The following is a 24,897-nucleotide window of genomic DNA, read 5'->3' as shown; positions in this document are numbered from 1 at the left end:
ATGCCTAGCCCTCCCTGGTTGCCTTCCCAATGGGATTTATGGCTTTACCGATCTCTCCTGTATCCCAGCCAGTGTCTGTGCTGAAAGATGTTCCAGTTATTTAATATGCCTTTTCACATCAGCTGTCAATACTGTTTTTTCCTTGGTTCCCAGGCTCGCTGAACTTGGTTGCAGTGTGTTCAAAGCCAGAAACCCTCTTTCTGTGGGTTGTTTCATAGCATTTTATTCACTTGATCTAAGTACAGTTTTTAAAAAAGTAAAAGATGATTTTTACCTGTCCTCACCTTTTGGAGTGAGTTGTTTTGACAGCCTTGCTCCATAGCAGGAACATTCCTCTGTGCTGTTATCCCTTAGCTTTAGGTGCTCTTTGTTTTCCCTCTGGACTTGGATTACATTAGGAGTCACAGTTTTACCATATTACTTCTAATTTTTTCACCACTTTGTTTTCTCATCTGGCTAGACTGCTTCTCTTTCTGAGATGAGAGCACTCTTCGTGTTGGGGTAGATGGGTAATTACTATTTAGGCTCTTATCAATAAAAAATAGCCATCCAGCACCCATACCATTGCTCTGTCATTCGCAGCAGAAGTGTGGCCATAGAGCTTTCCAGTGTGGATTTGGCAGGGGAAGATGTGAAGAGCTTGTCAGAAGCATCTGCCTGGTTAGTGGGCTCTGGGGTGATGTCTCCCTGCATCTGGCAGGGTGGTGGAGATATGTGTGGTTTCTAAAAGTTGCTAACCAGAGAGGACACATCCCACATGTGAAAAACGGAATTTTAATTTGGAGGTGATTTGAGAGCAGTTGGGGATGGGCAGCTTCCCCTCAAAGATGAGCACACCCCAAAATGGCCGAAAAATATGTGATATGTTGTATCTTGTTGTTTTTTTTTTTAACTTCTAACTTCCAGGTATTTTGGGTGTCTGATTCCTGGCTTTGTATGTCCTTGGGTTCATAATACTAAAAAGCTAAGTTAATAAAGAAGTTGAACTTATGGACTGTGGAAAAGGTCTGATCCCTCATTACAGATATTTCTTTGTCAGCAAGGTTTGAAAGAGGAGAGACTGACTTTAAACATGCTGTTTTCCTCTGGTAGCTCTTCCTGTGTCGTGCTGTTATTTTCTTTGCACACCTCTAACCCAGCGACTTCCTTGGCGTGAGAATAGGAAAGGAGGTGTGCTGAGTCAGCAACAATGTGGTCATCCTCATTTCCAGCCTCTATTTATAGGTTCATGTTTTTTCCTTTGGTTTTTGAGATTTGATCATCTCAAAGGTAGAGGAGGTTGGTCAAGACCTTATCCAGTTGAGTTTTGAATACCTCAGAGGATAGAAGTGCTTCAGTCTCTTTGGAAACCTGTTCCGGTTCTTAATTATCCTTACAAGAAAGAATTTCTTCCTTACGTCCCATCAAAATTTCCCTGGTTGCAGCTTGTGCCCATTGTCCTTTCACTGAACATCCTTGAGAAAAATCTGTCTCCATCTTTTTTTATCACATTCCTTTTGGGAGTGGAAGACTTGCAGTTAGATATTGCCCTTTTGCCTTCTTTTCTCCAGGGTGATTCCCTCAACCTCTCCTTATGTGCTGTGCACTCCAACCCTCTGACCCTCATAGCAGAACCCTGCTGGGCCCCATTTGTGATTTTTTCTTGTCCTGGGGAGGTGGATTTGGAAGTGGGGAACCAAGTATGGTACTGCAGACGTAGCCATGCCAGCGAAAGCAGAGAGAAGTAATCGCTTTCCACAGCATGCTGGCTCCATTTTTACCAATGGGATTAGGATTCTGCTGAGTTCCACCTCATAACCGTCTTAATACCTTTAGTAAAAAGTAAAATCCACAGCAAGGTCTCAAGGGGCAATCAGTGACGTTGCCAGTGTCTCAGGTCTCTGCAATAGTGAAAAAATGAGTTGAATAAGTGTTCCAGGTAACTGCAGGGAAGCCCATGCCCCTCGCTATAGAGGAGGAGAGAACTTAGGCTTTCTTTAGGATGACCGTCTACCCCACAGTAGTAGATCTTGCTGATTTGATCTAGAGAGGTCTGTCCCTCTGCTGATCTACTCTGACATGGATTCCACCATGAGCAAGACAGGACAACCAGGCACCTTCCAGACTTGAATTCCACTGTGGACATCCGCGCGTCTTGCCCAGTGTCTGGTTTCTGGCTAGGTCAGTATCCAGCGTGTCAGCTGCCAAGGAATAAGAGAAATCAGTCAAAAAAAGTGGAGGACACATAGATCTGCGTATTGACATGATGCCCGTTTCATTTTTATTGCTGTTGTTGTTAGCTGCTGGCTCTTGAACTTTGGTAGAAATTGCTTAGAAGACTAAGCCAGGAAGTGGACAGGCCATGGCCAGCAGCCATGGCATCAGTCAGTGACTGCTGGGGGATTGAACCCGTGGCTCTGGTTTTATGCAATAGTTTTCAATAACTGTGCAATAAGTCGTGGTGTTCCTTGAGAGGTCCCCAAAGGGCTGTTGCCCCTCCCTGCTCCAGTACATTGTTCAATGCAAAGAGCAGCTCTTCTGTCTTACCAAACCACATAACTGGAACTAGGAACAGAAATCTCAGTTTAATAGACGTTTCTTTTTCTTCTTTCCTAGTCAAATCTCTACCCTACGGTGGGTCTTCAGACTCCAGGAGAGATAGTTGATGCCAACTTTGGGCAGCAGCCATTTGTGTTCGACATTGAGGACTACATGAGGGAGTGGCGAGCAAAGATTCAGAGCACCATTAAGCAGTTTCCCATAGGAGCCAGACTAGGCGAGTGGCAAGCCATGCTGCAGAAGTAAGTCACTGTTCTGATGTTCAGCTTCCTCTGTTCTTTTAGGCCATAAATACTTTTTTTAATGCTAATTTATGCATTCTTATGGCAAAAATTTCCAGGTAGTGCATTTTGCTCAAATTGTGTTACCCTCTGTTTTGTTGTTTGATAGTCTTTCCTATGTAGATCGCTGCTGTTTCAAATGTAAAAGATATGGAAGAAGTTTTCAGCCAAAGACTGTGTGAAAGTTTGTAGGAACTTTGAGGTGAAGCACTGGGGGAAGGGGAGGGTAAAGGACACCATAAAAACTCTTAACATACAAGAAAAGCCAGTATGTAAGTCAGCTGAATTGAGAAATGAAAGAGCAAGAAATAGCCTAAACCAAAGGCTTCCAAACTCAACTTAACTGAAAACACAGTTATGGCACTTTGTAAATGTATGAATATTGAATGCATTTCCAATGGCAAAAAGGATTGAGTGGAGCTTGACGAGAGCAATTGACAAGAGTTGTCAGAGGTCAAGAGTATCTTCTGCCTGAAGGAAGACAGAGCTGACTAAGGCTTCACAGCTTGGAAACAGGTAATTGAGGAAGATGGACTGTAGTTGTCTGTCATCAGTCATTCACACCATGAAGAGCATGGCTAGAAAGTAATTATTCACTGTTTCCCAAACCACAAGAATTAGAGGAAAAGCACATTCTCAATTAAAAACAATATTTTTTTTTTTTCATTGAAACTGTGGGACTTGCTGCTGCAAGAAGTAGTGGGAGTTTAAGTAGATTTTAAAAGATACATATTTAAATATTTATGGTAATCCACAGAGGCCAATTCCACGGTTATATTTTAAACCTCCAGGTCTATGGCTGTTGCTTCTATCTCTGATTACAGAGAGCTCTGTGTTTCACCTTTTTATTATGTTCTTTCCCTAAACACCTGATACCGGTCACTGTCATTCAGGAGACTTAGATGCAGTTATAATCACATCCATGTGATCGTTCTTGTTTTCTGTTAGTCTTGTATTTAGTTATTTGAAGATAATTCAGGGCAATCAGCAAAACTTTTGAAAAACAACTAGCAGAAGCTATTGAAAATAGTAATAATATCTTTCTTCAAGAAAATAAGGAGCAGGAGGCTTGCCAGAGAGTTTGTAGGGCCTGTAGGAAGACTGCAGTATAAAAAGAGACCTTGGGGAGTATAAGACCATATCAAATTGAATTCTTTGCCTGTGTGTGTCCAGAAATCAGGTAGGTTGTCATGCTGGGATGCTTCTTTATGAAGGACTTGGCAGAGCCTGTGTCTGGGTTTGAAGTGTCTGTCAAAGAAGCACTGGAATAAATAGGTGAGGGGAAGTCAAGAAAGTCTCTGGGATCAGATATTTGCCCAGACTCCTAATGAGACTCAAGGAGAAAACAGGTGAACTTGTGGCTGTGGAACAAAATTTCTCTCCAAACTGCCTTGCATCAAGAGAAGGGGAGGATGGTGTGTATGGTGCCGTGTTTCATTGAAGGGTTTCAGAAGAGAGTCAGGCACCGATGGGCTGAGAGAACCTTGATGTCTGACTTGGGCAGGTGCGTAGAAGCGCTACTGAAGTGTAGATGCGTTGGACACATAGATAATAGAATAGATCATAGAATAGTTTCAGTTGGAAGGGACCTTTGAAGGTCATCTAGTCCAACCCTCTGCGATAAGCAGGAATACCACCCCTGGAAGAGTTAAAAACCCATAGAGATGAGGTCCATAGGGACATGGTTTAGTGGTGGCCTTGGCAGTGCTGGGGTAACTTGATCTTAAAGGTCTTTTCCAACCTAGCTGATTCTGTGATCTTCAACAAGATCAGGTTGCCCATAACCACATCCAGCCTGGCCTCTAGTGTCTCCAGGGTGTAACCACCACCTCTTTGGGGAATCTGTGACAGTGTTTCGCCATCTTCATCATAGGAAATTTCTTCCAGGCTGCTCTATTTCCTCTGGTTAAAAACCTGCCCTGCTAATTACTCTGCTTTAGAAACATATCAGGCGATGTGAGGGGATGCACTGTATGTCCTTGTGTCCGCTTGTGTCCCCTCCTCCAGAGGCCAAACACTGGTACCAACGTATTTCAGCTCCATGTGTTTTGGGTTCTCTCTGCCACTCAGGGCACCCTGTCCATCCCATAGTCTCTGTGTCCAAACCACTTTGGGGTGAAAATGGAATGATTTTAACTCTTCAGAGTGTAATAGACCTTGTCATGCCCCTCATGCATCCTCCACTGTTAGGCAACATGTGGAAAAATCAAAAGCATAAGAAATCACTTTTCTGTTTCTTTATTTTCTCGGAATCATCTTAATTCATCAACACCTTCCTGTCATTTTGTGGTGGTTTTATGGCTTGAGAAGTTTATGGTTGTGCTTGGTTTAGTGTTTTTGTTTAGGGTTTTTGGCTTGCGAGGCTTATGCTTGCATGGTTAGGGTTTTGTTTGGGGCTTGTATGGGTTTTGGGGGGTGGTTTTTGTTGTCAGTTTTGGGTTTTTTCAATTGAGAAATTGCAAGAAGGTGTCTGACACTCAAGAATACCTGTAGCCTCCCATTGTGCGTGGAGAAATGTGCTGAATTCAAAGAAGCTTCTTAGACTGCCTCTTTTGTGGGATTTTACACAGGATTTAGAATCATAGAATCGTAGAATAGTTAGGGTTGGAAAGGACCTTAAGATCATCTAGTTCCAACCCCCCTGCCATGGGCAGGGACACTTCACACTAAACCATCTCACCCAAGGCTTCATCCAACCTGGTCTTGAACACTGCCAGGGATGGAGCATTCACAACCTCCCTGGGCAACCTATTCCAGTGCCTCACCACCCTAACAGGAAAGAATTTCCTCCTTATATCCAATCTAAACTTTCCCTGTTTAAGTTTGAACCCGTTACCCCTTGTCCTGGCACTACAGTCCCTAATGAAGAGTCCCTCCCCAGCATCCCTATAGGCCCCCTTCAGATACTGGATGTGGGTTTTGCAAAGAGGAGCCTGCAGGCATGTCAGTGTGGTTCTTGGGCTGCTGTCTTCGTCTTGGAAGTCCAAAAAGGCTTTTGAGAAGTTCCCTCACTCAAACTAAGGTGGGCCTATGCAGCCAGAGGCTAAGGGCACATGCCTGATGTGGATTATGAGTTGTTTAAGAGACAAAAGAGGGAATGAGTGGGTGAGGAATTGCGCTGGAATGGATGGGAATAAGGGACCCTTCAGGAAGGAATGAGATCATCTTTGGGATCTGATGAATCATTACACGGAAATGTCAGCTTTTTTTTTTTTTTTTTTTTGGTAGCAAGCAGAAAAAAAAAAAGTAATGCAAGGATTTGTCAGGGGAAAACCAGAGGCCAAAAATAATTCTGTTACTGTGTGAATATGTGGTGCACCCTTAATGTGATGTTTTGGTTCTTTCTCTCCAAAAGCATGCAGTAGAAGTGAGAAAAGCATGAAAAAAACCCAAGAACAAGCCCATAAATCAGGATATGCCTTTGCACATGGGGTGGGTGGGTGTAAGGCAGGGAATAAATATACAGCGTTGGTTGTTAAGGGTAAGGCAGAAGTGTGAAAAAATGTCTTGGATAACCTTTACAAGGTGATGAAGGAACAATTCTACTGGGCCCCTCACTACAAGAGAGACAGTGAGGTGCTGGATCAGGGCCAGAGAAGGGCAACGGAGCTGGTGAAGACTCTGGAGCACAAGTGTGATGAGGAGCGGCTGAGGGACCTGGGGGGATTTAGTCTGAAGAAGAGAAAGCTCAGGGGGGACCTTATCACTCTCTACAACTGCCTGACAGGAGGATGGAGCCAGGAGGGGGCTGGTCTCTTCCAAGGATCAAGTGATAGGATAAGAGGAAATGGCCTCAAGCTGCGCCGGAGAGGTTTAGACTAGAGATTAGAAACAATTCCTTCCCCGAAGAGGGTGTTCAGGCATTGGAACAGGTTGCCCAGGGCAGTGGTGGAGTCACTGTCCCTGGAAGTATTCACAGACTATGTAGATGAGGCCCTCAGTGACATGGGTTAATGGTGGCCTTGGCAGTGCTGGGGTAAATGGTGGACTCGATGATCTTAAAGGTATTTTCCAACCTAAATGATCCTATGATTTTAAGTGAAGTTAACCAGATGGCACATTTAGAAAGAATAAAGGAGGGGTTTTTTTCACGCTCTCTTCCATAAGGTGCCATGAAAACAGCATGGATCCAAAAAGTGACTGAAGAAGTTATTAGAAAGAAAAATCTATCAGAACTATGGTGGAGTGAGGTTCCACCACCAGGATAGGAGCTACCTGACTGATCATTGGAAGCTGGAAGGGTTATAGGGAAAAGTATATTTCACGTGTGCCTTGTTCCTTTATTTTTTCCTAGGCATTTGCTTTTGCCATTTAGGAGGTCCAAGTACTGGGCAACAGGGTGTTTGGTCTGACCCAGCATGGATGAGATGTAACAACTGGCATTGACTTTAACATTCTTTTTCATTCTGATGTACTATACCGTTGACTCAGTGGGGGCATTCCGTTCTCTGCACCGCACCTTGCCCGGCTTTGGAAAGACAAGATCTGCTTTTGGAAAGCAGCCAAAGAGAAGGAAGGGTTTAATTGATATTTAAATGGAAATACTTGGTTCCTAGTGCTCAAAAGGTGACTTTTTCAGAAAAAAGTGCATCCCCTGCATCTTCGAACGTGAAAGGACCTGCAGTGTGTGAGAGCACTGGTCTGTCAAGCTTAGTTTTATGAGTATGTTGGTAGCACATGTTCCTGCAGCACTAGAGTGGTTTTTTCCTTTCCCGGGTAAAAATGACGGGTTTTGCCACTGCATTGTTGAACTGAATGTTCAGCCATGTTGGACCTTTCCTTTTATCACATGGTAACGCAATTTCTGTGGGAGGGTTTGCTGAAAGACTGTGAAACATCTTTGGACAACCAAGTGGATTGCAAAAGTATCTCTTCTCTGCCTGTTTCCAGACTCCCTCCCAAAATATCACCAAATGAGGGAGCCGTGACTTCCCTTTACAAAAGCCACTGATTCTTCTGCAGTAGGACAGGTTTATCCCTGTATTTGTTCCTTGCGTTCTCCAGAATTGTTCCTGCTGACATGCATGGTGGAGGTGTCAGGGTCACTGCTTTGGAGTTTCTCATATCTCCTTTGGACTTCTTTTTAAGAATCAGCATCGTGTTTCTATCTTCCTCCTCTCTGTGGGCAGGTTTCGGTCAGGGATTATACCTCATGTTAGTAGTCCATCTATTTCAGGTTGGAGCCCCAAGCTCTTGGGATGATGTTTTCTTGTCCTGTGGTTTCGTTCAGATTCATAGTATCTTATTTAATCTCTAACCTTGCAGTTAAGCATTCATTTCCTTCTCTTCAAAGACTCTCCTCCCTGACAGATCCTGAGAGGTGCAGGCTTAGAGAGGCTGTCACTGGGAAGGTTTGTTGTTAGGAGTGCCTACCTGCAGAGCAAGAATTAGCCTGGCAGAATTTTTCATCTGTGTTGCACTCCTGGATATCCTGTCACTGGAGAGGCTGATCTGGCAAGGTTTTCAAGGGCTTGGAATCCTGAAAGGGACTCATGTGGATAACTTGTTGTCTTTGTGTGTTGTTACACTCTTAAGGATCTCTACCCTTTTTTAGCTTTTGCCATGAAGAACCTGAGTAGGAGTATCTGAGACTTGAGGTCAGCTGGTGTGGTTGATTATGGGAGGGGGGGAATGCTGTAGGTCCTTATTTCTGATAAAGTGGGAGGACTTGGCATTGTTCATTTGAGAGTCTAAGTGGTACCATGCAGAAAGAGAACTTTATGTGCGGGAGAAGCATGCAGTTGAGTTCTGTTTTGAAGAGGAAAAGCCAGATATGGTACAAGCCTCTCTACCACCAACCACCATGACTGCTCCAGGTGAGAGAAGCCCTCTGAGATGCAGCACAGAGATAGCTGCTCCCATGATTCGAGCACTTCTGCTGTCTACAAGTCTTAACCATGGTTCCCAAGTGGTAAAAGCACTCATTTGGAGAACCTGGGATTCAGAAAGTTTTTTTATTGTCTGCATGAACATGTCACATAGGTCACAGTGCAGTGTGGTAATGTTTCCCCAGAACTTCAGGAGAAGTACCTCTGGATGCAAACATGCTGCTGGATGTTTGAGAGTGTGCAGCACGGCTGTAGGAAGTAGCTGAGACAGAACTGATAAGTCATTGCTGAAAATGAGCCTGTCATAGTGACCAGCGTGTAATACTGCTGTGTACCCAGCAGGGACCCTTTCTGTGGTGCCACGGGCAGAAGTGGCATAGGGAGGAGCTCAGGTTTTGTGCAGTATTTAAATCTTTACTGCCTCTCACTCTGGCTACTGAATTACACTGGAGCAAGAGTTGCCTTTTCCCTCTGTTCCTGTCAGCCTGGATCAGTGTTGAGTGTTTCAACCTGGCTGAGCCAGGGTAACCTGGCACCTACTGTGCTTGAGAGCAAGAGGGGTGCGCTTGGATCTTCTTGTCTGTGCCATGCCAAGGGCAAAGGGCATGTCTTGGACCAACCCTGGTCAGAAGCACTTGCTTTTAAAGCAAGTTTTAAAAATTGCACACATGCTTACAATGTTATGCCTGAAAACAATTGCTGACTCATAAAATACTACTTCCTTGTACTGAGAGTAGCCAAGTTGAACATGAGGTTTGAGCTGTGACTTAGTTCAATACCAGCTTCTTCATGAGAAGCCTATTTTGAGATTCATCACTAGAAGCTTTGAAATCCTGTGCTGACTTTTTAGCTTTTGTTAAGATCTGGTGAGCATTAGCATTTAACCACTATATCCTGGGAGGCAGAAGTGCTTTAGAAATGCTCTGTTCAGAAAGATGCTTTGTGGTGTTTGTTTTCTGACAGTGATGCTGCCTCCTCCTCCCTCCCAACATTTTTGAAAATACAGCTTTAAAATGTGTTAATGTTTGTAAAATCAGTGCTGATGGTCTACTTGTTGTAAATCAGCAGATAAAACTAGCTGTGAATGTGTAGAATTCATAAGAAGATTCAACTACCAGAGATAAAATTGCTGGCAAAATAAGTGGTGGAAGAAATTCAGGACCAGAATGTTTTATTTTTGAGATCTACTTGGAAACCGTGAGCCTTTCTGAGGTTCAGATGTGCTGTCTCTATAAGACGTCACTGGATGCAGTACTAAGCCCTTACAAGTGACCCTGGACAGCAGGCATGAAATAAATAGCGTGTATGAACTGGGATTCTTTATTTTTTTTTATTATTCTCCCCCAGCCCCTGTAAGGTGAATTTAGAGCCTTCCTCCTGTTTGCTGAGGACCAGGTGCCTATCTTGTAAATTTACACTGTCTGAACCCTGGTTATGTCCTAAGCAAGCTGAGTTTGGTCACTGCACTTGCAATTTCTGTTGTGATGAGTGGATAGAGTCCACAACTCGTTAAAGTTGTAAAGTAGGTATGCTTTATTCAGCGCTGAGGCGCATGGGGGATAGCTCCTCCAAAAGCATGTGCACCTCATCGTTGTTTCCCCTTTACATTTATCCTCTAAAGTTATACATATGCATGAGGTTGCACAACACGCCTATACATATTCATGTCCTATCCCCGTTTCGTATTATAATGAGCTAAGAAGTCCTTTGCGCCTGCGCAGTGCCTTCTGGTGGTCGTGGGTGAGGCTCTCAAGATTAAGTAAACGAGTCTTCCTCGAGCCTGAACTTTTCACCTCTGGTCGTTACGCATGCTCCCTGGAGGCTCTGTCTTTGTCCAAAGCGCAGAGCCAATTTCAGCCGGCCCAGGCGTCCAATGGACTGGAATCAAGTCACAGTCCCTACTTCTTAACAATAGCTATGTCCTTATATCTTGTCCTAGCATAATCATGAGTGAGCAATGATATCGTTAAGCAAGTGTCCTGATCTGTTCCCTTGTACATTGCAAGTACGATAAGCATGAGCAAGCAGTAGTGTTGTTAAGTAAGCGGTTTGACCTATCCCCTTGTGCATTGCAAATACCATGTACGATAAGCATGAGCAAGCAGTATCATTGTTAAGCAAGTGGCTCAACCCTAACCCCCCTGTACATTTGTTAACCCTTTGCATCAGTTGCATTGAAATTTTTTTTTTTTTTTTTTTCTTCAGTGGATTATCCTGTTTTACTAATGTCTTCATATGTTTGTATTTTCCTATTTTCTAGTATGGTTTCATCGTATTTGGTTCATCATGGGTACTGTTCAACAGCAACTGCCTTTGCCAGAGTCACAGACACCACGATCCAGGAAGAACAAAACTCAATAAAGAATAGACAAAGTAAGTCTCTTGGGTAGTCACTCCCAAAGCCTGGCACGCTGGCCATGTGTTACCTTGAGGAGTCTGCAGAAGAACGGAGTGCTGTGAAAGTAGAAAAGTTACTCCATGACAGTACAGAGCTGTACAGAGCACACTGCTGACTCATTTTTGCAGCCTGTGGGTCAGCAGAGCTTGGGGACCACTGCTGGGAGCACTTTTCCCATCATCACTGTGTCTCCTTGTCCTGGGTTTGGCTGTAACAGTTATTTTTCTCCTTCCTTGTAGCTGGTGCAGTGCTGTGTTCTGACTTTAGTCTGAGAACAGTGCTGATAACACACTGATGTTTTTAGTTGTTTCCAAGTAATGTTTACTCTGATCAAGGACTTTTCAGTCTCGTGCTCTGCCAGTGAGGAAGGGCACAAGAAGCCAGGAGGAAGCAGAGACAGGACAGCTGACCCAAACTAACCAAAGGGGTATTCCATACCACAGCACATCATGCCCAGTATAGAAAATGGGAGGAGTTACTCAGAAGGCCCAGATTGCTGCTCACGTCAGGCTGGGTATCGATCGGCAGGTGGTGAGCAATTGCATTCTCTCCCCTTATTATTTCCCTTAACATTGTTATTATTGATGGTAGCAGTAGTGATTTTGTATTATACCTTAGTTACTGGACTGTTCTTATCTCAACCTGTGGGAGTTACATTCTTTTCATTCTCCTCCCCATCCCTCTGGGAGGGGGAAGAATTGGGGGAGTGAGTGAGTAGCTGCGTGGTTCTGAGTTACCAGCTGTGCTTAAACCATGACACCCCTCCACTCTCTGCCCTCTTTGCCTGAGGAACTGCCCTATTCTTTCCTTTGCCTGTCTGCTCTGAGCACTGACCTGCATGCCTGTCAGTGTTGAGTGTGCAAGGTTTTCTGATCAACTTGGTTAATTTTCCTCAGTCTTGTTGAAAATGAATAGCTGAATCCTGGAAGTTGAGATGACTCAGCTTTGAGTCCAGCAGTTTCACACATCAGGCTAAACATGGTATCTAAGGTGCTTTCTTGAAGGTAGTGCTAAATCAGTGGCAAATAGAATGGTTACCTTGGACTTTATCTGAACTGAGGTCACTGTGTGCCAGAGATCCCTTTGGGTTTGGGTTATTAGCATTTTGGGTCATTAGTTTCATTAGCCTGCTCATAGGGACTCAGACATATCAATCTGTTTTTACTGCAGCTTCCAGAGTTAATGAACTTTCCAGTCCTTTCATACATTTTGTTTTCATGCAAGTTCTTTGCATATTGAAGGTTTTGCAAACTTGCAGCCAATGTGTTTAGCTTTCACTGGGTGAAGGATTTGCATTCACTGTCTGGTTTGATTACTGATGTTTCCTCCAGAGTGGCTTATCTCTTAGCTGGGGAGGCTGTAAGGGCTTTTGGTTGCTGCAGAGTAAGGCCTGTGGCTGTTGACTGCAGGCTACATCAGACTCTGTAGTTTCCATTCCTTTTGTGAACTGTTCCTGATGTGATTGTTACACATAGGGAGGATCGTGCCCTTTTGCAGCTCACTCTCCATACATTACATGCGCTTAGCCAGCATTCAGGTTCATCTGGGGACTCTGCTTAGTACCCACGATAACTTGTAGCTGCTGGCCGGTAGTGGTGATGGACTTTATGCTTTCAAAGTCATGCATTGTGCAACCCTGACCCCAGTCAGTGTTCTGCTGGTGTGGGTTTTGGTGGTAAAGCCTTCCAGAGGTTCATGAGCCAGTGCAGTCTCATTTGTCCGAAGACAGGTGATGAGACAGACAGAGGAGCTTTGAAGCTGGGGCTCAAATAAAAGGTGTGAGGAATACACAGATGGGAAAACAAAGAGAGGGGGAAGTAAAAAAGCAATGACATCTGTGAGAGTTGCCAAACAAGGCAAAGAGAGCTGTCAGAAGCAGTGAGATGAGAAACAGAGAGTGAGATGAAGGAGTGCAACACACATTGGTGTGAGAGCTACCTCTTTGGTTTTGGCTTTCAGCTACGTTGACAAGCAGATAGACACTGAGACGTGGGAGCCAAAACAAGTCATTGCATGTTGTTACTGGGGGTTGCTAATGAGGATTTCCAGGCTGGGCTTTCAACTGCTCATGACTTGCAAAAGTCATGGCTTGCTGTCATTAGAGCAGGTGATCCAAAATCTTCTTTCTGTTGTTTGTAAGGAGTCCTGGAAAAACAGAGAAGGAAGTGCAATGCATTTGTAGTTTTAAGGACACTTGTTAAAAAAAAAAAGTGTGAACCTCAGTAGATCAGCAACTTTGCTGAGTGTTCAGGGGTGGGATCTCAAGTTAGGTCTTGCTCTTGTGTCTTCTGACACATGCGGGCCATGAACACCCAGGATCATAGATGGCTTCTGCCTTGTATCTTTGCACCTCCTAGAAACATACAACTCGTTGGGCTGTTTCTAGCTTAGTCAGTAGCTGATTCTTGGAGCCAGCTTACAGGTGCCGCATTCTTATTGCAGGCCAAGCTCAGGTTACTTCAATGCATTGAGGTGGGACTTGCAGGAGCCCAGTTTTGTTGGTATAACTACTTCTACTTAGAGGTAGTGATATTGGGGAAACAGCACTGGGCTGTGGTTTAAGCCTGAAGACCCTCTAAGAATACTCTGCTTGTCTGATGCTCAGCCATACATACACTTCCAAGTGTGAACCAGCCAGAGGATGTAACATGGGAGTGACCTGGGGTCTTCACAGAATCACAGAACCATTAGCATTGGAAGGGACCTCTGGGGATCATCCAGTCCAACCCCCTACCAAGGCAGGGCCACCTAGAGCAGGTCACAGAGGAACCAGGTGGGTTTTGAATGTCTCCAGAGAGGGAGATTCCACAACCCCCCTGGGCAGCCTGTTCCAATGCTTTGCCACCCTCAACAGAAAGAAGTTCTTCCTCATGTTGTGTGTTAGTTTATGGCCATTGCTCCTCATCTTGTCTTTGGGCACCACTGAAAAGAGTTGGCACCATCCTTCTGGCACCTGCCTTTGAGGTATTGATCTGCATTGATGAGATCCCCTCTGTCTGCTCTTCGATAGACTAAACAGCCCCAGCTCACGCAGTCTCTCCTCATAAGAGAGATGCTCCAGACCCCTGATCATCCTTGTGGCCTCCACTGGACCCTCTCCAGTAGCTCCTTGTCTGTCTTGTACTGAGGAGCCCAGAACTGGACACAGTGCTCCAGATGTGGCCCCACCAGGGTCAAGTAGAGGGGGAGCATCACCTCCCTCGACTGCTGGCCACGCTCCTCCCCATGCACCCCAGGATACTTTTGGCCCTCCTGGCTCAAGGGCACACTGCTGGCTCATAGTCAACTTATCATCTACCAATCATCTACCAGGTCCTTCTGAGCTGAACTGCTCTCTAGTAGGTCAGCCCCCACCCTGTGCTGGTATTGCTGGTATTTTGGGTTCTTCCTCCCCAGGTGCAGTACCCTACACTTGCCCTTTTTGAACCTCATTAGGTTTCTCTCTGCCCAATTCTCCAGCCTATCAAGGTCCCGCTGAATGGCTGCACAGCTTCAGGTGTATCAGCCGCTTCCCCAGCTTCCTATCATCAACAAACTTGCTGAACAAGTTGAATAAGACTGGACTCAGTATTGATCCCTGGGGAAAACCACTGACTACAGGCCTCCAACTGGATTCTACTCCACTGATCACAGCCCTCTGAGCTCTGCCATTCAGTCAGTTCTCAGTCCACCTCACTGTCCATTCATCTAACCCATGTTTCCTAAGCTTACCTACCAGGATGTTATGTGAGACAGTGTTAAAAGCCTTGCTGAAGTCAAGGTAGATAACGTCCACTGCTCTCCCCTCATCAACCTATCCTGCCATGTGTCGTGGTTTAAACCCAGTCAGGTAACTTGTTCACTCACTCCCAGTGAGTGGTGCCGAGCTGACAACAATCGAGGTCCGTGTCCCCCCCCCCCCCCCCACCGGGGTTCTCCCCCACTCCCGGAGGAACGGGGAGGAGGATCGAAAGAGTGCAACTCCCACAGGTTGAGACAAGAACAGTCCAGCAACCAATGTACACAAATCACCACCGCAACTATCAACTACAACAATGATAAGGGAAAATAACAAGGGAAGAGAATACGATACCACCGGCCAAGAAGACGAGTTCCCCCCGCAAGCCCCGTGTCCTTCCGGGTAACTCCCAGTCACCCCCCACCCCGGACATGACGTGCTGTGGTATGGAATACCTCCCTGGCTAGCCCGAGTCAGGCGCCCCATCTCTGCTTCCTCCCGGCTTCCCCTCCTCCCTGGCAGAGCATGAGCCTCACAAAGTCCTTGGTCAGGGTAAACATCACTTAGCAACAACTGAAAACATTGACTTCACCAACACTGTTCTCAGGCTGGAAGTCAAAACACAGCACTGCACCAGCTAGCACAAAGGAAAAAAAAAACAAACATGACTGCTACTGCTGAACCCAGGACACCATGTCATCATAGAAGGCTATCAGATTGGTCAAGCAAGATTTACCCTTTGTGAATCCAGGCTGACTACTTCTGAAGACCACCTTCATGCTTGGTGATGACCTCTGAAATTGTTGTGTCCTGCTTTCTTTTCCATGGCTACATAGCTCTGGGACTAAAGGACAAAAGTCCCAGAGCACCTCACCCCAGTGCACCTACTTCATCCTTCAGATCCTTCCACTCTTGGTGTTTCTGAGCTACTAACAGATTCTATCAGGCTTTTCCTCACACTAATCCATAATAAACAAGATGTGTTCCCCAGTTCTTCCTAGCCCATGGGCAAGGTGGTAGTGGGGAGCCATGTAGCATATGTGAGACAACTCCTCTGGCCATTTTTGTTGGGCAGTCCTGTGTGTCAATGGATCTCCTTTTGCTTTCAGGAATACAGAAGCTAGTGTTAGCAGGCAGAGTGGGAGAGGCTATAGAAGCCACCCAGCAGCTCTATCCTGGTCTTCTAGAACATAACCCTAACCTGCTCTTCATGTTAAAGTAAGTATGAATAGCTTTATACTCCCTAATGTTGAAATGTGTAGATGGAGAGAAGAAAGAGGCTGTCCAGCCATCCAGTCTGGCTGCACACCTTTGTCTGAATTTAAACTGTTTGAGATCCCTTCAAGAGCAGGTGGGAGAGGACGGAGGTTCAGTCCTTTGCACAGTCCTTGTAGCAATGTAGACCTAGCCCTTTTGTTGCTGCTCAGACCTGGTATGGCTTTGCCTTGTGAGGTCAGGCCAGAAGTAGGTGAAATTTTAGCTCTGTGAAGGAATTTCTGCTCCTTCACAGATGGCCTTTACTTGTCTTGTGGAGATCTTGCAGCACTGGAGCACGCGGTAGTCACTGTGAAGGTTCCTAGAAAGGCAGGGGTATAGAAAAGGCTGTCTGGGGAAGAGTTTAAAAGGAAAAAGAGCTTATGTGTCCCAGTTTTTCCAGCCATACAGAGTGGCTCTCCCCAGCCTTCTGAGACATATAAGGACAATTCCCAGTAAAGCTAAATGAGGAGCTGTCCTCACTGTCCCTGTGGATATTGCATTTTTTACCCTTGCTTCTCTGTTTTCTATTAGCCACCAGTATTTCCAGGCTGATGGAGTAGTGGGGGAACTATGATATTTGGCAGATTTAGTATCTTCTACCTGGAAAAAAAAAACCAACCAACAACAAAACAAACAAACAAACAATCAAAAACCAACCCACAATTGAATTTTGGAGTACCTGCTAGAGGTGGTGGAGATGAAAGCATGCTGTAAAGGAACAGTTTATTCTTACCACAGTGGAAATAAGCTTGCTTTTGGGGAATGTCTCAACATTCATTAACTTCGAAGTTGCAGTTTCCAAACTCCTTCCTCCTATAGCATTATCAGAGCACTTGCAATACATGGGTACCGGGAGTCTGGAATGTCTTTTTGAAAGCCAAGAAGTTTAACTCCTATGCAGTTTCCGGAAGTTCTCCACTCGGTAACTGAGGAAGCCTTGGTGCAGAGCATCCTGGCTGTCACGCAGCCTCTTCTCCTTCTTACCTCCTGTGCAACCAGGTGTCGGCAGTTTATGGAGATGGTGATCGGGACAGACAGCGAAGTCCGTTGTTTCAGTGCCCGCAGCCCCAGATCCCAGGACAGTTACCCCAGGTCCCCCAGCTTAAGTCCTAGACATGGATCGAGCAACTCACACGTTCATAGTACTGGTAAGCGTGTTTTCTGTGTCTTGTACTGAGAAGAGCAAATGTCAAAGGTGGACATGGTTGTGTGTTACCTTACCTGCTACTTTCTGTGCATTATTCTATGAATTCTCCTTTCCTTTCTGACAACCAGCTGAGAAGACATACTGTGATCATGGGTGTGTCTACACTGTTGCAGAACTGGTTTTGCATTAGGTATTTTCCACTGACAGTTGTCTGCACAGCAGGTTATTTTCACAAAAAAGAAGCTTTTGAAGATGGCCTTCTAGTGCAGCCACTAGTGACTCAGTGTTCCACTGACAGAGCTGTACAGGGAGGTCTGGAAAACAAAGCATGTTCCTGGACCTTGGAGTCTGCAAAAGAATTGCTTTCCAGTAACAACTGAGCAGAAGACGCTCTGTTCTGGCCAACTGAGGGAAAGGTTAGGGGGATGCCTTGCATTAGAGTATCTACTGCCCCCGTGGACTTTGCTCTTGCAAGATATAAGCAGAGATTCAGAATGTTTGGGGTTGGAAAAGAACTTAAGATCATCCAGTTCCAACCCCCTGCCATGGGCAGGGATGCCTCACCCTAGACCATGTTGCCCAAGGTTCTGTCCAGTCTGGCCTTGAACACTGGAACACTGCCAGGGATGGAGCATTCACCACTACTTTGGGCCACCTGTTCCAGTGCCTCACCACCCTCACAGTAAAGAACTTCTTCCTTATATCTAACCTGAACTTCCCCTGTTTAAGTTTGAACCCGTTACCCCTTGTCCTATCAGTACAGTCCCTGATGAAGAGTCCCTCTCCACATCCTTGTTAGGACCCTTCAGATACTGGAAGGCTGCTATGAGGTCTCCACGCAGCCTTCTCTTCTCCAGGCTGAACAGCCCCAACTTTCTCAGCTTGTCTTCATATGGGAGGTGATCCAGCCCCCTTATCATCCTCGTGGCCCTCCTCTGGTCATGCTCCAACAGCTCCGTGTCCTTATTTTGAGGGCACCAGAAGTGCACACAGTGCTTCAAGTGGGATCTCAGGAGAGCAGAGCAGAGGGGCAAGATCACTTCCTTCGACCTGCTGGTCATGCTTCTTTTGCTGCAGCCCAGGACACGGTTGGTTTCTCGCCTGCAAGCACACAGTGAAGCAGATAATGTTCAGTTTCTCATTGACCAGCACCCCCAAGTCCTTCACTGCAGGGCTGCTCTGAATCTCTTCTCTGCCCAACCTGTAGCTGTGCCTGGGATTGCTCCGACCGAGGTGTAGGACCTTGCACTTGGCTTCTTGGCTTGGTTGAACTTCACGAGGTTGGCATTAGTCCACCTCTCAAGCGTGTCAAGGTCCCTCTGGATGGCATCCCTTCCATCTAGCGTATCAGCTGAACCACACAGCTTGGTGTCATCGGCCAACTTGCAGAGGGCGCACTGTCCGTGTCACTGACAAAGACGTTGAACAAGATTGGTCCCAGCACCGACCCCTGAGGGACACCACTCATTACTGGTCTCCAACTGGACGCTGAGCTGTTGACCACAAGTCTTTGCATGTGGCCACCCAGCCAATTCTTTATCCACCGAGTGGTCCGTCTATCAAACTGATGTCTCTCCAGTTTAGAAACGAGGATGTCGTGCGGGACAGTGTCAAATGTTTTGCAGAAGTCCAGGTAGATTACATCAACTGCTCTGCCTCAATCCAGGAGTTCTGTAGCCCCAACATAGAAGGGTCACCAAATTGGTCAGGCAGGATTTCCCCTTAGTGACGCCATGCTGGCTGACTGTCGTGGTTTAAGCCCAGCTGGTAACTCAGAACCACTCCCCCTCCTCTTCCTCACCCCACTCCCAGGGGGATGGGGAAGAGAATGGAAACAATGTAAATCCCATGGGCTAAGATAAGAACAGTCCGGTAACAAAGGTGTAATACAAAACCACTACTACTATCACCAATAGTAATGATAAGGGAAATAACAAGGGGAGAGAATACAATTGCTCACCACCCGATGACCCGAGCAGCCATCAGCCCCTTCTGTATAACTCTCCCAAGATTCAAGATTCTGTACTGGACGTGAACATACTGTGGTATGCAATACCCCTTTGGCTAGTTTGGGTCAGGTGTCCTGCCTCTGCTTCCTCCCGGCTTCTTGTGCCTCTCCTCACTGGCAGAGCATGAGACTGAAAAGTCCTTGATCGGGGTGAGCATTACTTAGCAACAACTGAAAACATCAGTGTGTTATCAGCATTGTTCTTAGACTGAAGCCAAAACATAGCGCTGCAGCAGCTACTAGGAAGGAGAAAAATACCTGTTACAGCTGAACACAGGACACTGTCACTAACCACCTCTTTGTTTTTCATGTGTCTTAGCATGCTTTCCAGGAGAATCTGCTCCAAGATTTTGCCAGGCACAGAGGTGAGACTGACTGGTCTGTAGTTCCCTGGGTCTTCCGTTTTCCCTTCTTGAAAATGGGGGCTATATTTCCCTTTTTCCACTCATCGGGAACTTCACCTGACTGCCACGGTTTTTCAAACGTGATGGACAGTGGCTTAGTGACTTCATTTGCCAGCTCCTTCAGGACCCGCGGATGGATTTCATCAGGTCCCATGGACTTGTGCGCATTCAGGTTCTTAAGATGGTCTCAGACCTGATCCTCTCCTACAGTGGGCCTAAAGTCTTCATTCTCAGGGTCCCTGCAACCGCCTTCCAAGACTTGGGTGGTGTGGTCAGAGCATTTGCCAGTGAAGACTGAGGCAAAGAAGTTGTTGAGAACCTCAGCCTTCTCCAAATCCAGGGTAGCCATTTCTCTTGATAGCTTCCGGAGAGGGCCCACGTCATCCCTCGTCTGTCTTTCATTCCCCACCAGCCCTTCCCTGTTGGTGAGCACAAGGTCAAGCATGGCACCTCTCGTTGTCAGCTCCTCTGTTACTCGCAGGAGGAAGTTGTCTTCCACACAGTCGAGGAATCTCCTGGATTGCTTGTGCCAGGCTGTACTGTCCCTCAAAGAGATATCAGGATGGTTGAAGTCCTCCATGAGGCCTAGAGCCTGTGAGCATGAGACTGCTCCTATCTGTCTATAGATTGCTTCGTCCACAGAGTTCTCCCGATCAGGTGGCCTGTAACAGGCCATCTATGTGTATTTTGTTTCAGTATTCCCACTGTTGTGGACAAGCAAACACTGAATTGAAAGGAAGACAATTACTTGAATTGGTAAGTACTGCGGAGGGATTCTTCATTAGGGACTGTAGTGTTTGGACACGGGGTAAGGGGTTAAAACTTAAGCAGGGGAAGTTTAGATTGGATATACGGAGGAAGTTCTTTACTGTAAGGCTGTTGAGGCGCTGGAATGGGTTGCCCAGGGAAGTTGTGAATGCTCCATCCCTGGTGGTGTTCAAGTCCAGGTTGGACGGAGCCTTGGGTGACATGGTTTAATGTGAGGTGTCCCTGCCCATGGCAGGCGGGTTGGAACTGGATGATCTTAAGGTCCTTTCCAACCCTAACTATTCTATGATTCTATGAACGCCTCCAAGATGTCACTCACCTTCCTAAGCCAGTATCTTTTTTTTTCCTGTATTGTATTGTGAGGAGCCCTGGGTATGTTTCTCCGACTAGACAGTCAGAATCATCCCATCAGTCTATAGAAGCTCTTGGTAATACCTTTTTTCAGCCAGGAGATGCCTACACCTGTAGCACGAGGCAGCATTCATATGTATGGCTCCATCCATGGGACATCACCTTCACAGTTCTCTCTGTCAGTCCTTGTGCTTTGAAAATAGTGATCATTTCATCAGTGCATATTTGAAATGTTAAGCAGAACTGTTGTGCACAGTCTGCTGCATCCTTGTCATTAAAATGCACAGAATTGCTCCTTGTTTGACTCTCTGTTGTCATGATAAAAACAGAAATTCCCTAGCTATAAATATAACTGTATGATCAGCTGATGAATTTGGATATATCAGTATTTCTAGAAGAGCAGCCATGCCCAGGTCCCATCATCTAGCCAAGATCCTGCGGTCAATAGTAGTTGCCTAGGGAAGGGTATAGGAAGGCAGAAAAAACATATTGAGGTTTTCCCAAATTATTATTTGAGCCTCTAATCATTTGCAGTGGTCTGGGTGTTAAATAGCCCTTGTAAGCTTAGCCAGTCCTTTCTGAATCCATATAAAACTTTTAGTAATGACCTGTTTGTGTCCTGCGTTAGTGAGGTCCACAGCTTGTTAGGGACCTTTTTGGGGGGAGCAGTTGAGAGTTGGTAAACTTCTTTACAAACCATCTATGCTTCATATTTCAACAGTAATTTCTATACTTGTGTGAGCTGTTTCCGCTCATCCTTTATTTACAGCCTGGTTTTAGAACTTCCTTAAGCTTGGATGTTGCCGCTGAGCAGTGAGGTTCTTTCCATCTTCATTTGTGTTTTCTCTAAGCCCCATTGAATTTAAGAACAATAAGCCATAATTTAAGCTCTGTATCCTTATTTTGCTGTCTTCCTTTGGGGCCTGCTCTCTTGCTAAATTGTTGGCTTCACAATTGAATTATATTGTCAGTCTGGTCTCGTTTTTCCTTTTCCTCTTGACTTTCAGGAGCAGATAGCCCAACCTGTAGAAATGGAGTCATGTCCACGAAAAGCAAACAGAGTCACAGTAAATACCCAACACTGAGTTCATCATCTTCATCTTCCTTCTCCTCCTCCCCCTCATCTGTGAATTACTCTGAGTCTAATTCTACAGATTCTACTAAATCTCAGCAGCACAGTAGTATGAGTAACCAAGAAACCAGGTATTTGTTTTCCTTTGTAGATGCCTGAGGAGGCTGAGATGGTGGGAGAGGGCTCAGTCTGCTTTCTGAGGAGCCAGGCATTTGTCCTGCTCTTCTGAACAGCAGAATAACTCCTCATTATCTACAAGATCACTACTATTCCCAGCAGAAACAAGCCTGTTCCAGTTCCCCTGCTCTGGCTTGGGCTTGGGGGCTCATAGAATCACAGACTGGTTTGGGTTGGAAGGGACATTAGAGATAATCCAGTTCCAGCCCCCTGCCACAGGCAGGGACACCTTCCACTAGAGCAGGTTACTTCAAGCCCCGTCCAACCTGGCCTTGAACGCTGCCAGAGATGGGGCAGCCACAGCTTCTCTGGGCAGCCTTTGCCAGTGCCTCAGCACCTCCACAGGGAAGAACTTCTGCCTAAGATCTCATCTCAGTATCCCCTCTGGCAGGTTAAAGCCATTCCCCCTTGTCCTGTCCCTACAGGCCCTTGTCCAAAGCCCCTCTCCAGGTTTCTTGTAGCCCCTTTAAGCACTGGGAACTGCTCTAAGGTTTCTCTGGAGCCTCCTCTTCTCCAGGCTGAACCAGCCCAGCTCTCTCAGCCTGTCTCCAGAGCAGAGCTGCACCAGCCCTCGTAGCATCTCTGTGGCCTCCTCTGGCCTTGCTCCAACAGCTCCACGTCCCTCCTGTGGTGTTGCCCCAGAGCTGGATGCAGGACTGCAGGGGTGGGTCTCCCCAGAGCACAGTAGACGGGAAGAGTCCTCTCCCTCAACCTGCTGTTTACGCTGTGGAGATGCAGCCCAGGACATGGGTGGTTTCTGGGCTCAGGTGCTCACTGGTGGGTCATGGAGTGGTTCTCATTGACCAACACCCCCAAGTCCTTCTCAGGGCTGCTCCATTCAGTCTCTGTCCAGCCTGTGTGTTTGGGATTGCCCCTACCCAAGTGCAGGAATTTGCCCTTGGCCTTGTTGAACTTCATGAGGTTTGCACGGACCCACTTTCTTCCTTTCACCTCAGTGACAGTGAGATGGAAGTGGAGGCTGAGCATTATCCAAACGGAGTCCTGGAACATTCATCCACCAGGATAATGAATGGAACCTACAAACATGAAGAGATCCTGCAGACAGATGAATCCAGCATGGGTAGGGCCTCAGAGGCAAGAGGGGTAAAGGGAAATAGAAAGAGTTGGTATTGAGAGTTAAATTGTAATTGGATTGTAGAGAAAAAAACCACATACCCAGCCCAGTGAATGAAGTTCTCGAGATGCCTGTTTCATGGGGAAGATGAATCTGTCCTGGAACTAAACTAGCTCTGGCTTTTCATAGTCTCAGCAGTGCTGGTGATGTGGAGCAGGGAAAGCAATAGGAGTCAAAGGGTTATTCAGCACTGGTTGTGAAACCAGCTCAAAGCAGTCCTGGCACTTTTGCCAACTGAGGAACCGAACAGAGCTGCGCAAAGCTGGCTGATGCCCAGTCACAAAGTGTCCTCAGCAAAGTGTGGTCAGCTACAACTGTCGTGTTTGTGGATGCTTTAGCTGGGAGAGAAAGGATTAATCAGCTACACTACCTCTGAAACTGGGGATTCCTCCAGTTCGAATGGGTCTTGTGGGCAACCAGTTCTGGGAAGTTGGTGGTGTTAGCATCTCTGACTGAAAGTTTTTGGAGTCTGGGATTGGTTAGACCAGGAGTTTCCATGTTGTGTGCACTATATTACACATGTGAAGGGGAAACACTGTTGGAGTTGCAAGCTCCCATGATTTTATCAGAAGACTCAAAATGTAGCTAATCCTCAGGCATTAAGCAAACTGAGCTCAAGTTTTCCTGTACCTAAAAGGTGCTGTGAAAAAAATATTACTGGCTCTTGCAGTGCAGGGATCACAAAAAGCTTCCAGTGGGATAAACTTAGAGTGGAGAGCAGCTACCTGCTCCAGAAGGGGAAGGAGTTTATGGGTGGCATGTCACAGAGTGGGCAGCAGTGGGGAATGGAAGACGGTTGTTACTTCTCCACTGCCTTTCTTCTAGAAGACTGCTGCCCCCAGAGGCAACTCTGTGGAGGGAGCCATGCTGCCACGGAGCGAATGATCCAGTTTGGACGTGAGCTGCAAATACTGAGTGAGCAGCTTTGCAGTGAATATGGAAAGAACACAGTGCACAAAGAGATGCTTCAGGTAAGCCTGGGCCTTGTGCTGCATCACAGTAGTTCTGTGGGCCAGCACTGGGGTTGTGGGTTCTTTTGCAGAGCTCTGGGTAGCCCCCACTTCTGCTCCTGGTGAGGAAGAGGGGGCCTGTATGGGAATCAGAGGTGAAAGCTTGGTGAGCACAGAGCATCTAGACCCAATTTTCAGCACAGGAGAGAAGAAACACAGTTCCTGCCTGCCTCCCTGGAGCAACTGCATGCTCTTCTCTACAGGTGACTACCTGTCTTACCGTGCTGCCTCCCCTGGCAGGTGGAGGGGGCACCCTTTTTAATCCACTATCTTGATAGCTCAGTGTGGTCCCTTGCTGCCAAGAAGGGCCCTTTCTTTTCAGGAGGTAGGCACCTGTCACCTTGTCAGTGGCAGGAGGTGCCCCAGCTGATGGACCTGGTTTTCCTGTGTCTTTGCAGCCATGCATGACCTTACTGTGCCTTTCTGTTCTCTCGCACAGGATGCATTTAGCTTGTTGGCTTACTCAGACCCTTGGAACTGCCCCGTTGGTCAACAGTTGGACCCAGTCCAGAGGGAACCTGTGTGTGCTGCTCTTAATAGTGCTATATTGGGTAAGGCCTGGTTCCTATGTGAGTGCTACCCACTGGACTTACCTCTCAAGGGCTGTTCTGTGTCAGGCAAGCCTGTGAGTGTCAGGAAAAGCTCAGAAATATTTGTGGTTAGCTTTTGCCTCTTCCTGTTGCTGGGGACTGATAGGGCAGTGATGCAGGAAGGGAGGTGGGAGGGAAGCCTGCAGAGAAGGGATCCTTCTGATGTAATCTAATTTTGACTCCCTTCCTTGGGTCTTTCTCAGTGCTGCTTCCAA

At 46.4% G+C, this 24,897-nt stretch overlaps 1 protein-coding gene across 2 annotated transcripts in view; it reads left to right on the top strand.

Annotated features, from left to right (window-relative positions):
* The window catches only part of LOC130594587 (ran-binding protein 10-like), an 84,764-nt gene that overhangs the window by 54,288 nt on the left and 5,579 nt on the right, over positions 1–24,897 (top strand). Inside the window, exons 5-12 of one of the 2 annotated variants that reach the window (XM_057400573.1) lie at positions 2,596–2,780; positions 10,908–11,020; positions 15,873–15,981; positions 17,020–17,168; positions 21,706–21,901; positions 22,904–23,028; positions 23,911–24,053; positions 24,532–24,643. In XM_057400573.1, the coding sequence (XP_057256556.1) occupies positions 2,596–2,780; positions 10,908–11,020; positions 15,873–15,981; positions 17,020–17,168; positions 21,706–21,901; positions 22,904–23,028; positions 23,911–24,053; positions 24,532–24,643 (1,132 nt within the window). Of the gene's footprint in view, positions 1–2,595; positions 2,781–10,907; positions 11,021–15,872; positions 15,982–17,019; positions 17,169–21,705; positions 21,902–22,903; positions 23,029–23,907; positions 24,254–24,531; positions 24,644–24,897 lie in introns of those variants that run through there. The other variant, XM_057400574.1, reaches the window with a different exon arrangement.

This window comes from Pezoporus wallicus, unplaced genomic scaffold, assembly GCF_028554395.1.
Source record: "Pezoporus wallicus isolate ANWC-B61680 ecotype Strahan unplaced genomic scaffold, APGP_CSIRO_Pwel_v1 contig_7171, whole genome shotgun sequence".
Classification (NCBI taxonomy): Eukaryota; Metazoa; Chordata; class Aves; order Psittaciformes; family Psittacidae; genus Pezoporus; species Pezoporus wallicus.
The sequence above is the reverse complement of the archived record's forward strand: the minus strand, read 5'-3'. Positions and strand labels throughout refer to the sequence as shown.